This window comes from Phyllobates terribilis, unplaced genomic scaffold (genome assembly GCF_046119375.1).
Source record: "Phyllobates terribilis strain yellow unplaced genomic scaffold, ASM4611937v1 Scaffold_9__5_contigs__length_417890890, whole genome shotgun sequence".
In the NCBI taxonomy this organism is placed as follows: Eukaryota; Metazoa; Chordata; class Amphibia; order Anura; family Dendrobatidae; genus Phyllobates; species Phyllobates terribilis.
Window position 1 is genome coordinate 57,743,225 of NW_027362769.1, and position 14,789 is coordinate 57,758,013.

General features: G+C 43.2%; 1 protein-coding gene across 1 annotated transcript in view; it reads left to right on the forward strand.

Moving 5' to 3' along the window:
- The window catches only part of VPS8 (VPS8 subunit of CORVET complex), a 170,889-nt gene that overhangs the window by 27,539 nt on the left and 128,561 nt on the right, over positions 1-14,789 (forward strand). Inside the window, exons 4-10 of the mRNA XM_073646517.1 lie at positions 7,390-7,517; positions 7,646-7,739; positions 7,874-7,906; positions 7,982-8,036; positions 9,562-9,686; positions 12,465-12,551; positions 13,750-13,817. Of these exons, the coding sequence (XP_073502618.1) occupies positions 7,390-7,517; positions 7,646-7,739; positions 7,874-7,906; positions 7,982-8,036; positions 9,562-9,686; positions 12,465-12,551; positions 13,750-13,817 (590 nt within the window). The remainder of the gene's footprint in view (positions 1-7,389; positions 7,518-7,645; positions 7,740-7,873; positions 7,907-7,981; positions 8,037-9,561; positions 9,687-12,464; positions 12,552-13,749; positions 13,818-14,789) is intronic.

The window sequence follows — 14,789 nt, forward strand, 5'->3', positions numbered from 1 at the left end:
TGGAAACTTCACTGCTTAACCCCTTCAGGACCCAGCCTATTTTGACCCTAAAGACCTTGGCATTTTTGTCAATTCTGACCAGTGTCCCTTTACGAAGTAAAAACTCTGGAACACTTCAACGGATCCTAGCGATTCTGAGATTGTTTTTTCGTGACATATTGGGCTTCATGTTAGTATTAAATTTAGGTCGATAATATTTGCGTTTATTTGTGAAAAAATCAAAAATATGGGAAAAATTTTGAAAATTTTGCAATTTTCAAATTTTGAATTTTTATTCTGCTAAACTAGAGAGTGATGTGACACAAAATAGTTAATAAATAACATTTCCCACATGTCTACTTTACATCAGCACAATTTTTGAAAAAAAAAAAATTTTTGGTAGGAAGTTAGAAGGGTTCAAAGTTCATCAGCAAATTTTCTTTTTTCCAGCAAAATTTGCAAAGCCATTTTTTTTAGTGACCACATCACATTTGAAGTCCCTTTGAGGGGTGTACATGACAGAAAACACCCAAAAGTGACACCATTCCAAAAACTGCACCCCTCAAGCTACTCAAAACTACATTCAAGAAGATTATTAACCCTTCAGGTGCATCACAGGAACTAAAGCCACATGGAAGAAAAAAATGAACATTTTTATTTTTCTAACAAAAATTTTCTTTTAGCCTAAATTTTTTAATTTTCACATGGGTAACAGGATAAAATGCATCCTAAAATTTGTTGGTCAATTTCTCCTTAGTACACTGATACCTCATATGTGGTCATAAACCACTGTTTGGGCACACGGCAGGGCTCAGAAGGGAAGGAGCGCCATTTTACTTTTTGAATGGAAAATTAGCTCCAAAAGTCAAATTGCGCTCCTTCTCTTCTGAGCCCTGTCATGTGCCCAAACAGTGGTTTACGACCACATATGAGGTATCAGTGTACTCAGGAGAAATTGACCAATACATTTTAGGATGCATTTTATCCTGTTACCCATGTGAAAATTAAAAAATTTAGGCTAAAAGAAAATTTTTGTGAAAAAAAAAGTACTTTTTTGTTTTCACAGATCATTTTGTGAAGCACCTGGGGGTTCCAAGTGCTCACTATGCATCTAGATAGGTGCCTTGGGGGGTCTAGTTTCCAAAGTGGGGTCACTTGTGGGGGAGCTCCACTGTTTAGGCACATTAGGGGCTCTCCAAACGCAACATGGTGTCCGCTAACAATTTGAGCCGATTTTCCATTCAATTTGTTAGCGGACACCATGTCGCGTTTGGAGAGCCGCTGTGTGGCCAAACATTGGAGCTCCCCCACAAGTGACCCCATTTTGGAAACTAGACCCCCCAAGGCACCTATCTAGATGCACAGTGAGCACTTGGAACCCCCAGGTCATTCACAAATTAATCCGTAAAAATAAAAAAGTGTTTTTTTTTCCACTTTTTCATTTTTATGAATCAATTTGTGAAGCACCTGGGGGTTCCAAGTGCTCACTATGCATCTAGATAGGTGCCTTGGGGGGTCTAGTTTCCAAAATGGGGTCACTTGTGGGGGAGCTCCAATGTTTGGGCACACAGCGGCTCTCCAAAAGCAACATGGTGTCCGCTAACAAATTGTCGGCTCAAATTGTTAGAAGACACCATGTTGCGTTTGGAGAGCCGCTGTGTGGCCAAACATTGGAGCTCCCCCACAAGTGACCCCATTTTGGAAACTAGACCCCCCAAGGCACCTATCTAGATGCATAGTGAGCACTTGGAACCCCCAGGTCCTTCACAAATTAATCCGTAAAAATAAAAAAGTGTTTTTTTTTCCACTTTTTCATTTTTATGAATCAATTTGTGAAGCACCTGGGGGTTCCAAGTGCTCACTATGCATCTAGATAGGTGCCTTGGGGGGTCTAGTTTCCAAAATGGGGTCACTTGTTGGGGAGCTCCAATGTTTGGGCACACAGCGGCTCTCCAAAAGCAACATGGTGTCCGCTAACAAATTGTCGGCTCAAATTGTTAGAAGACACCATGTTGCGTTTGGAGAGCCGCTGTGTGGCCAAACATTGGAGCTCCCCCACAAGTGACCCCATTTTGGAAACTAGACCCCCCAAGGCACCTATCTAGATGCATAGTGAGCACTTGGAACCCCCAGGTCCTTCACAAATTAATCCGTAAAAATAAAAAAGTGTTTTTTTTTCCACTTTTTCATTTTTATGAATCAATTTGTGAAGCACCTGGGGGTTTCAAGTGCTCACTATGCATCTAGATAGGTGCCTTGGGGGGTCTAGTTTCCAAAATGGGGTCACTTGTTGGGGAGCTCCAATGTTTGGGCACACAGGGACTCTCCAAACGCAACATGGTTCCAATTTGTTAGTGGACACCATTGTGTAGTGTATGTCAGGTTGGTGTGCGGTGTGGTATATTGTAGTGTATACACCACACACACACACACACACTACAACACACACACCAACCTGACATAGCCTACTAAGCTGAGTACGCCCTAGACTGGGATGAGTGGGACGGGCGGGACATTTTGTGTGCTGTGTGCGTGTGTAAAAAAAAAAAAAAAAATCGAAACTTTATTATAGTGTGAGTGTACGTGTGTGTGTGTGTGTGCTTGGTGTAACCTTCTGCAGTCACGTGTGGGGGCTGTCAGGCGTAGGGGGCTGTCAGGCGTAGGGGGCTGTCAGGCGTAGGGGGCTGTCAGGCGTAGGGGGGCTGTCAGGCGTAGGGGGGCTGTCAGGCGTAGGGGGGCTGTCAGGCGTACGGGGGCTGTCAGGTGTACGGGGGCTGTCAGGCGTACAGGGCTGTCAGGCGTAGGGGGGGGGCTGAAGAGATGGAGGAACCAGCAGCTGCAGCAAGGGGGGTGATCACTGGGGCAGGAGCCGGCAGTAGCAAGGGGGGTGATCACTGGGGCAGGAGCCGGCAGCAGCAAGGGGGGTGATCACTGGGGCAGGAGCCGGCAGCAGCAAGGGGGGTGATCACTGGGTTTGCGGGGGGGGGGATGATCACTGGGATGGGGGGGTGCACACTGGGGATGGGGAGTGAACACTGGGGACAGGGGGGGTGAACACTGGGGGGGTGAACACTGGGGTCAGGGGGGGTGAACACTGGGGACAGGGGGGTGAACACTGGGGACAGGGGGGGTGAACACTGGGGACAGGGGGGGTGAACACTGGGGACAGGGGGGGTGAACACTGGGGACAGGGGGGGTGAACACTGGGGGAGGGGTGATTATTGGGAGGTGGGGGGTGATATCACTGGGACTGGGGGATGGTGGGTTTGATCACAGGAGCAGGGCATTTACACTGAGCCTGCTGCTGCTGTGATCACAGTCCACCGGCTGTCAGAAGGAGAGCAGCAGCCGGTGGATGAAGACGTGGGAGAGGGAGCAGAGGGAGCGGAGGTCGGGGTGCAGGTATGAAAGTGGAGGGGGGGGCAGGGTGGAGTGGAGGGGGGGTCGGGGGGGAGCGGGGGCAATACTACCTGATGCAGATCAGCGGCGGCAGCAGGCGATCAGCGGCGGCAGCAGGCGATCCACGGGGGGGCAGCTGCAGAGGGTCCACGGGGGGGCAGCAGCAGAGGGTCCACAGGAGGCAGCAGCAGAGGGTCCACAACGGCCGGCACCCGATCCATGGACGGGCAGTTGCGGCCATCATTAAAAACTCCCTCCACATCTGATTGGGGCTAGTATCCATGTGACGCTAGCCCCCCAATCAGATCTGGGGGGAGGGGGGGACAGAGGTGACACTCCCCCCAGCCAATGGCTGATGCTGTAAGCATCAGGCCATGCCCAGATTTAAATATTACACCAATTTTCATTGGTGAAATATTTAATTCATACCGATTGGCAGTTTCATTAAAAGTGAAAATGAAACAGCCAATCGGAGGGGTCCCAGGCACGGGGGGGTTAATCCACCCCCCGGGGGGTCGACTTCAGGATGTCCAGTTGCAGTAGCAACTGTGACACCTGAGCGACCCCGCTCGCAGGCGCTGCAGGGGGTCTTTCCCTCCATGTCACAGACGCTGTGACATGGGTCGGGAACGAACTGTTTTCCATGTCACAAACGGTGTGACACGGGTCGGGAAGGGGTTAAGGGGGGTGTGGTGAGAATTTTGAACCTGCAGGTGCATCACAGAATTTTATAACATTGTGATATGGAAATATGACATTTTAGTGGTAAAATTGTAATTTTTTTATTTGTTCCAAATGTGTCATTTATAAAAGGGTTAATAGATTAAACTGGACCCTACAATTTATTGCCCAATTTTCCCGATCTCAGTGATGCCCCATATGTCATTAGAAACTACTGTTTGGCCTCATGTCAGGGCTGAGAAGGAAGGAGGGCTATTTGGCTTTTGGAGCACAAATTTTTCTAGGACAGTTTGCGGGCGACATTTGCGGAGCCCCGAAGGTGCCAGAACAGCAGAAAAACCCCAAAAGTGACCCCATTGTAGAAATTGCACCTCTCAATGAATTCATCTATGGCTGCTGTGACTATTTTGTAACATTCACGCCCAAACTTATTCTGGAGAATTGCAAATATGCCAGTTTAGTGCCCATACATTGTGCCCAGTTTGTGTTTCTGGCAACAAGCTCCCTGTAAGTTGTTAATAGGCTCTCCCCACTATGATAATGCCAACCATGCGGTTTAGGCACAGTGGGACTCAGAAGGAGGGGGACATTTGGATTCAGGAGTGCAGATTTCACTGCATTTTATTTAAGGGGCTGGAAGCCGTCGCTTTTCCAGAGTCTTTGTTCTAGCAGTAACGTGGGACACCTATATTTCCAGTGATAGATGACAGACCTGAGTGCGGGCTGGTTTTGTGCGGGATAAGTTAGGGTTTTTATTGGTAACATTTAGGGGGACATAATATTTTTTGATCACTTCCAGAATAAGGCGGGATCACATTCTTGTGTTCTATGCTGAGCACCTACGTCGGGGTTTCTGTGGTAATCCCACAAAAATGTGATTCAGACAAAACCCCGGATGCATGCACCCACTATCATGCACCCACTATTGGCGTCTGTTCTGGTGGTCTCCATCTTTTTAGGTGTGCACAGAACTGTGGTCGTCCACACTTGTGAGCTAAAAAGATGCCTAAAATAACATGACACCACTAGAACAGAGATCAGATGGAGTCCAAAGTGGCTCCATCTGCCTCATAAGTGAGTGGTTTTGTTTGAATCACGGTTTTGGAGAATTTACATAGAAACCCCGGTGTAAGCGCTCAGTGGAGAGCGCAGGATAAATGTGAGCCGAGCCATACTACGATCTTTGGGACGTAGAATGAACAAATCAACAGCAGATGAAGGTTTTATTTATTTTTTATGCCATTCCTCGTGCGGTATAAGTGATTAGATGACTTTATTCTTTTGGTCGGTGTGATTGCAGTGATACCAGATTTATATCCGGGGTTTTTTTTTGCTACTTTTACAGACTAAAAACAACATTTTACAAAAATGTACTGTATTTTTCGGATTATAAGGTACCCTTTTTTCCCCAAATTTGGGAAGAAAATGGGGGTGCGTCTCATAATCCAAATGTAGCTTACCGGGGGGTGGCTGTGGTGGGGCGTGGGTCACAGGAGGCAGGGTCGCTGCTGCAAGAAGCTGGTGGCGGCAGCAGGAGTGGGGTGATGCTGCAGGCCCCGGGCTGGGAGGAGGGGGGTGTCCTGGCGGTGCGAGGCTGCGGGCCCTGGGCTTTCAGAAAATGCTTGCGGTGAGCGGAGTAGCAGTGATGGGCTGTGACCCCTCTCCACTGTGGCCCCCACTTTCCCCCAGGAAGCTTTTGTAAATTTGGACTATAAGACAGACCGCCATTTTATTAAAAAAAACATTATTTTCATATTTTCCTCCCCAAAATTTGAGGTGCATCTTATGGTCTGTAAAATGTGGTATTTGTTTTTGCATCGCCATATTCTGAGAGCCGTAACTTTTTTTTTTTACTGACTGATCCATATTGAGGATTGTTTTTTTGCGGTATGGTTTGGTGTTTTCATTTATACCATATTGTTTTTTACATATGACTTTATGATTGCTTTTTATTCAATTTTTTGTGTGTCAGTAGGATGAAAAAGCAACATTGTTGTCATGTGTTTTATTATTTTTTTATGATGTTCGCCGTATGAAATAAATAAAATGACAGTTTTATAGATTGGGTCTTTGCGGACACGGCAATACCAATTATGTGTACTTTTTTAAAATTTTTGTTTTATCACAAAGGCTGAGTTTTTAGTGGCAAATCGGCTTTTCACACATTATGTTCCCACATGCCACCTTTCAGGGACATTTCAACATTTAGGCTAAGTGCCCACGATGCAGAAATGCTGCGGAGCGTTTCTGCATCTCCCTGGCAGAAAAAACGCATGCGGATTTTACATGCGTTTTTTCTACCAGGTAGAAGCGTTTGAGAAACGTTTGAACATGTGATTTCGCATGCGAACTGTCAAGCGCTTTCCAAGCGATTTTAGCATCACTTGGAAAAGTGCTTGACAACTTGGTCACACTATATAAATCCATGCAACCGGCATGGATTTATGTTGAGTGACCAAGTTACGATGCTGCAAATGCAGCATCAATAGTAAAAAAAAAGAATAAAAATGGTGAAAAATAAAAAAAAACATTATACTCACCTTCCGATGGCCCCGGTCTCCTTCTCCGGTGCGTCCAGTGTCTTCGGCAGCTCGCAGTGGTGTAAAATTACCTTCCATGACATCATTTAGTGATGTGACAGGTCACGCGACCGCCGATGTCAGCGGTCGCGTGACCTGTCACATGACTAAATGACGTCATGGATGGTCCTTTTACACCACCGCGAGCAGCCGAAGAGCCATCAGCACTGCCGGGCGCAGACAGGGGGCCATCAGAAGGTAAGTATATGTTTTTTTATTTTAATTCATTTTTAGCTACAGGTACTATAGTACCGGGTCTGGAGGAGAGTCTCCTCTTCTCCAGACCCAGGTACCATCCGTGCATTGAATTGCATAACATCCGCATGCATACTTGTATGCATACGGATGTTATGCGGTTCAATGCAAGTCAATAGCTACAATTCCGCAAAATTAATGGTAGTGCTGCGAATTTTTCCGCAATAATAATCCGCAGTGGAAATTTCCACGGCATGTGCACAGCGCATGCGGATTATCATTGGGAGACATGGCAGACAACTTAGCATGTGTTTTTAATGCGTTTTCGCGGCGGAAATGCAGCCGCAGAAACACATTAAATCTGCATTGTGGGCACGCAGCTTAAATATATTTTTTTATCTGATTTCCCCTGTAACTCGGGCTGATATATTGGTCCTAGTTACAGTGGAAATTTTAGCCTGGCTGGATTGCAGAGCTGACTGGGTCTCCTTGGACCAGCATTTCCTGCTTCCTCCCAACACCCACCGATCACACACCTGCATATTTTTCCCTGCAGACAGATGATGAGGATGAACCTTTTATACCGGAGGATCCAGCTCTTCTAAGCATAGAGACAATTGACACCCACTCATGTGACACCTCATCACTGGCCAGCTCTGACAGCGGCGATCGGGCCCATAAAAGGTACATGTATAAGACTGTTATCACTTGTCCTTCAGTTGATAAATCCTATGCTGTCACAATAGTACAGAAATGAATAAATCATTACTAAATATACAAGGTTTAATCGCATTCTTTATTTGTTTTGTCAGGAAAAAAAGGCTACCGGATGCTTTTTCACGTCATGGATCAGTAATGCGACAAACACTACTTAAAGGCATCTCTGCTCAGATAGTGTCTGCTACAGTAAGTATATATAAAATATACTGTAAGCTTCACCATCGTATTGTCCTACAGAGGATGAACCCTAGAATTTGTTCATAAATTTTAATGTTTAAAAAAAATATATGAGAAAACGATAAACGTTTTCCTTTTTTCAGGATAAAGTGGATGCAGGTTTGCCCACCGCAATAGTAAGTATTTATCTGTATACCTATCATGCAATGATGTGTTGGGCACACCTTACATTTTATTTTATTTTTTTTAAGGCCGTTTCCAATCTGATTGCAGTCGGCACTTCTCATGGATTGGCTTTAATATTTGGTAAGCTCTATAGGGTTAAAAATATTTATTTTAATAATTGGACTCTGTTCATGCCATGTTTGGTAACACAATTGAGGTATACCATTTTGGTTTTTTTCTTTCTATAAAAAGTATGCGTAAGGGCTCATGCACATGTCAGTGATTATCTCATAAGGGAAAATCGATCCGAGTTTCATCAGTGTTTTTGACCAGATTTTCATCAGTTTTTCTCTGATTAGATTAAAAAATATTTCTCTGTGAATCTGCCTCCAGAGATTAATTTAAATAAAAGAGGGATTGCCAGTGTGAGACATGTAGATTAGGAGAGCAGACTGTCGGTCATTACATGTTTCACACTGGTAACTCCACCTTTCATTTATAATAAGCTCAGGGGGCAGATTCTCAGGGAGATCTATGTCCGGCCCATAGATCTTAACAGCTCATTTACATATTATGAAAAACATGGATTTCTCTGGAATAAGACATCAGATTGCAGATACCAGGGTATCATTTTATTCAGCTTCCTATGACCTACATGCCCATATAGACGGCTTAGGAGAGTTCATCCTACTGACAGATTCCCTTTAAGCACTACTTACCTGCAGATTTCTAATATATCTGCAGGTAACAGGTGCCATTTAATGTTGAGCGGTCACGGAGTAGTCTCTATAGACTTTCTCAATAATGATTTAAAAAATATGCTGAGGACATTTATGATGTTGATGAAACTAGTGCAAAGATCGGAGTGCTTGCCGATGCTGACCGGGTGACAGCTGTCATTTTTGATCTGGAGCGTGTTCTACATGAAACTTTTATTTCTCTAAATACTTTCCATGACTTGCCAACTAGACGGTTTCTTTTCTTACTGATCATTAGACAAGAAAATAAAACTACCATACACAGGGGTGGACATACTATAGTTACAGCTAGACAGGGGCCCTATTGGCAAAAGTTCTGCGACTGTGTTACAAAACTTATAGAAGAACTTGCTAGAATGGAGGTCTCCTCCGCCACCGTCTACTGTCTACCACAGAATATAGGGCGTATAACATGGGAGCAGAGCCTGCGGTTGGGGAGACATTTACTCCTTTTTGCCTCTAATGAACTGTTTTTCTGTCCATTCTCCTATTTTCATGGAACTGGGAAGGCAAAGGTATGATAATCCTCTGCATGCAGCGAGTATGAGGAGTGATGCATGATACGTTGCGTTCCACCTGACATGTACTTTAGTGGATCACTATTGATTGATTGATTTACATCAGTTCTTAACTGTTTGTTACCTGAACACTTCTTTGAAGAATCTAGTCGCAGTGTTGGTGGTATCTAGAGATTCAATGGGATTTGAGCAATATTCAATATCTTTCTGTATTACACAGATACTACATATTAGTAAAGGATCTGCCTGATGCATTCACATTCTCCAAGCTGTAGTTGGAAGTGTTGGGGTGTTGCAGGACTCACCGATTAGGCCGATGTAAATATGAGATGATTGTGTGACTGTAGGGTTTGGATATTGTGTGAAGTACACACCCGTTTTTCTCCACAGACACAAACCAGGCTCTGCGGCTTTGTCTCGGCAGCACGGCTGTGGGTGCCCAGTATGGAGCCGTCTCGGCACTGAGTATCAATAATGACTGTTCCAGACTTCTCTGTGGTTTTGCCAAAGGACAGGTACATTTGATCCCCATTCTTGTGCTTTCTAACTTCCTAATAAGCACTGATATACATTGGGCCCGATTCATAAAAGCTTTTACACCAGTATTCTGGCGTAAAAAGCTTTTGTAAAGTCGCATAATTTTGAGGCAACTTAAAATTTTGCAACTTTTGCCATTCCCACACCATGTTCACCCAGCTCCGACAAAGTTGGTGAAGCGGGGGAATGGCAACTGATGCTTAGCAAATTCATGACAAGTGGCAGCGTTCGCTATGCCATAAATCTTACTCCAGCAGGGACTGGAGTAGGATTTGTAGCAAGGCGCACACTGAGGTGTATTCCACTCATCCAGTGCTCCTGATTCATGAAGAAGCATACGCCTCTTCATGAATCAGGAGCGTCTGACTCCAGCACATCCCATCAAGATCACGTGAACAACGCCGGTCTTGATGTATCGGGGCCATTGTGTTTATATACCACAATTAATAAATGGTAAATTAGCATAATGGTTAACTTTTGTACAGCTTAGAGAATATAACCCATTACATCATTGTTATTGCTGCCAAAGGGATTCTGAGTTTTCCATCTCAAACACACAGAGTATGAGGCACGGAGAACATGCAGGGAGGTAGGGACTTTACCCTACAAAGTGACAGCGCTAAATGTGCAGCGTGTGGGACCGGTTGTGGTAGCTGTCTATATAGCCAGCCCCTTAGGGCAACTTTTATATCCTGTAATAAATAAGTGTACAAGAGTTTAAAATAGCAGGATTTATTATATTTCTATACTAAGAGACACACACTGTATACACCAACTTATTTACATTGGTTATGCCACTAGCTGCCACTAGAGGGAGCTAATAGCTTGTATATCTCTACAGCTCTTCAACTGCAGCTTAAAGGGGACCTGTCACCTCTAAGTCCCAAAAATAATATATAGAATAGGTCAGGTTTATTAAAGTTCTCAAGAAGATAGACACAATTAAGGTGGATCTGTCAGCAGAGTTCAAAATCTAAACTGCATACATTATTAAATAGATGTTAGACCCTTGTAGACTATGAGCCTTCGCGGGCAGGGTCCTCTCTCCTCCTGTACCAGTTTGCCATTGCGTTTTTGTTCAAGATTATTGTACTTGTTTTTGCTACGTATACCCCTTTTTCACATGTAAAGCGCCATGGAATAAATGGCGCTATAATAATAAATAATAATAATAATAATAGGCATGATGTACTTATTTTGAAAGTCCTTGTTTGAATGTCTATATAATCCTAATATAATTGGTCTTGTAAAATGGATATTTTACTATCAGACAGGAAAACGCTCAGAAAGGAATATAAAAAGGAATATACCGCCATTCTGATATGGATTTTCATAAGTAAGTACATCAGCATTATCAGGGCTAAGGGATCTGCTTATAGGGGTATTTCCTGAATGGAAAGTTATCCCCTATTCTATCATTACTTCATCCACTGGCACTCTCAGCAATGCAGAGAACTTGCTTTTAAAAACTCTAAATTAAGAAAAGAAAAAAAACGTTGCAAGTCATAAGCAGAAGAAAGTGGCTTAGGTTGGCCAGGTAAGGCCTCGAAATAACTACAAAGCCTAATTTCTTCTTGACCGTCTCTAACAATGGAAGCTTATTTCTATTCCATTGCATAAAATAATCAGTCTACTATTGTGCTGTGTAGTGATTTATAACTCTTGCATTATTTCATTCAGTTAAATTCAGACACATCCTAATAGATTCTTCTAAATGTTCTGTAATCTGAATTGTAAAGGAATCTGTCAGCAGGCATTTGGTATTTAAAGGGAACTTGTCAGGTCCCCGATGCCCTACAATTCATCAGCATTCAGCTATGTGTGATTATACCTGTAGTCCAGGCAGTGATAATTTCCTGCTGAAAAAACCCTCATTGTATTGAAAAAACATCACACAGGCTAGTACATGATACATCACTGAAATCAGTGTCTCAGCCCCTACCTCATGCTACCCCCAGATTAAAGGGAACCTGTCAGGTCTCTCATGCCCTCCAGTACATCAGCATTCAGCTATGTGTGATTATACCCCCTGCCTAACCAGCCCGGTATAGCATAATTCAGTTAAATAAATGCATTTATACCCTGCACTTTCCCTGTGCTAATGATGGCTTTGACTAGTCAATGGGGCATTAGTTTCCCCAGACTAGTCAGCCCTATTTCTATATTATCACGCCCCTGTGGAGGTGACAACATAATTTGCACGAGCTGCTGTCGTGCTGAATGCTGATGTATTGGAGGGCATGGGGGACCTGACAGGTTCCCTTTAATCTGGGGGTAGCATGAGGTAGGGGCTGAGACACTGATTTCAGTGATGTATCATGTACTAGCCTGTGTGCTGTTTTTTCAATACAATGAGTGTTTTTTCAGCAGGAAATTATCACTGCCTGGACTACAGCTCCAGTGCCTCCTGGTCCAACCCCGTCCCCAGCACTGATTTCAGCAATATACAATGTACACAGAAAGCTGCCAATCAGTGGTGTCGGTGGTGTTAGCTTTGTGGGCGGGGGCAGCTTTCTGAGCTCTGCAAGATCTAAAAACTCTGATTGTATCACAACTGCTGCACTCAGTAAACTGATACATTGCTTGGAGTCAGGGTCTCTGTCCCTACATTATGCTGCTTTCAGATGGGGTAGCAAAAACCTAGTGACAGATTCCATTTAATTTTATAAAAAATGCATGAAAAATGAAAATGACTCTTGTAGTATCTTTCAGCATATATTGTTTCTTGCTTATAATATACATCAATATGTTGTCAGATTACAATGTGGGATCTGGCTGGGGGAAAACTTCTGCGATCCATAACAGACGCTCACCCGCCTGGAACTGCCATCTTGCATATAAAGGTACGTGTACCATCTTTCTGTGTCTAGAAAATTATCTGTCCGGGGTGAACAAATCTAATTACTAGAAATGATTGCACTTAAAGCTCTAGTACAGTACATTAGTTAATTCTCAGCGCATCTCAGAGATCCAATAATTATTGGCCAGACAAAATGTAGAAAATGAATAAAGATGTATATTTAGCACATGACTTTCACAAATCCATCGCTAGACAACAATTACGCCACTTACTGTAAGGGTCCTCCTAATAGAAATATTCATCAATTTCTCAATAACTCGTTTTTAAAAGGTTATTCATATCTTCAAAAAAATGGGTATTCATAGGCCTTGTAAATACAAACAATTTTGCAATTTACTGCTTATTAAAATTTTCAGCCCTTCTTGAGACATTAACACTTTTCTTTTGTTAAGCTCATTGTCTTGGAGACCGACCACCGCTGATTGAAAACAGAACAATGCACAGTGCTTGCAAGTTCTTTTCTATTGAGCTTGTAAGCACTGTTTTAAAGCTGGCCAGGATTGCTGCTCTGTGCTGTTACCTCCTAATCACCGCCAGCTTCAGCGCAGTGCTTACAAGCTAGACAACAGCGGTGGTCGGTCTCCTAGGCAACCGGCTGCAAACAGAAATGTGTTAATAACTCAAGAATGGCTTAAAATTGTAATAAACAGTAAATTGCAAAAAGTGCTTGTTTTTACAAGCACTATCCCATAATATCAATTTATGAAGATGGGAATAATCCTTTAAGCCACTGAATGTATTTGATTTGAAAACTAGTTCCTTGTAAATCATTGAGTCCCTGTGTAATAAATTCATAAGTAAGTTTCTAGGTTTTTGTTTCATTTCCATGGATGTAAATAGCAGAGCTACAGTAGACCCCTAACCCATGAGACCTAACCTATTAGACCCCTAACCCATGAGACCTAACCTATTAGACCCCTAACCCATGAGATATGGTTCTGGAGGGCAAATCACTATATAGTACAGAGCAATTGTGAGATTATACAGTCCGTGCTGATTAATAAACTGCATTCAGTTATGAGTAAGATTTAGGAATTCAGCACATATAATATTGTTGTTATTATTATTATTATAGATAAATGCCCGTTCCACTATTATATGACAATAACAGGTTATACCATAGGAACAGATATTTGAAGCCATAGATGACGATTACCATGCCTGTGTGCTCTCTGTTCCAGTTCACAGATGACCCCACTCTCGCTGTTTGCAATGATAGCGGAGGATCTGTATTCGAGCTCACATTCAAGTAGGTTTATTAATTCTTCTCCATTACATGGTTTGTTGCATTTAGGCTCTGATTCCTAAGTTTTTACTCCAGAAACACAACATTGCCCAAAAATGTTGTGACTTTTGGCATTTTCATGCCAAATCACCCCACAAATGAGCAAAACGCTTGTTTGTTGGGTGAAAGGATTTTTTAGTCGGTTTAAAAATGATCGTTCTTGCCAGCGCATCATCCTGTGTAAACAGAACTCGTGCTGCTGAAAAAATTGACCGTCTATGTGCACAGAACGATCTATTACCGATTGTGCTTTGCGCTTCAAAAGCGCGGTCAGCCTGTCTAAACAATGTTTTTAACCCCTTACCAACATATGACATACTGGTACATCATATGTTGGCTCCCTGACTTTGATGCGGCATTTAATCAGCCATCATGTGCCTCTAACTGTTAACCTGTTAAATACAGCGGCATTTAACACGTGCTCATCGGCGTGACCGTGACGTGATCGTGGGGCGCCGATGGGTTGTCCTGACAGCCGGGGGTCTGTAAAGACCCCCTTGCCTATCATTACAATCCTCCTGTGAAAGCCAGTCCTTAGCTGGCATTCATTGGAAATCGTGATTTTCTCTATACATAGTCAAAAATATGCAAAAATAAAAGAAACAAGTTCAAATCACCCACTTTTGCACCATTGAAAATAAAACAATAAAAAAACCTAAAAAATGCACATATCTGCTGCATTTCTAAAACTCCGATCTATCAAAATATAAATTCATTAATCCGATCGGTAAACGGAATAACGAGAAAAGAAATAGAAACGACAGAATTTAAGTTTTTTTGGCCGCCGCAACATTGCAATAAAATGCAGTAAGAGGAGATCAAAACATCTTATCTACCCCCCAAAAAATGGTATCAGTAAAAACATCTGCTCAGGGCGCAAAAAATAATCCCTCACCGAGCCCCAAATCTCGAAAAATGAAAACATTACAGGTCTTG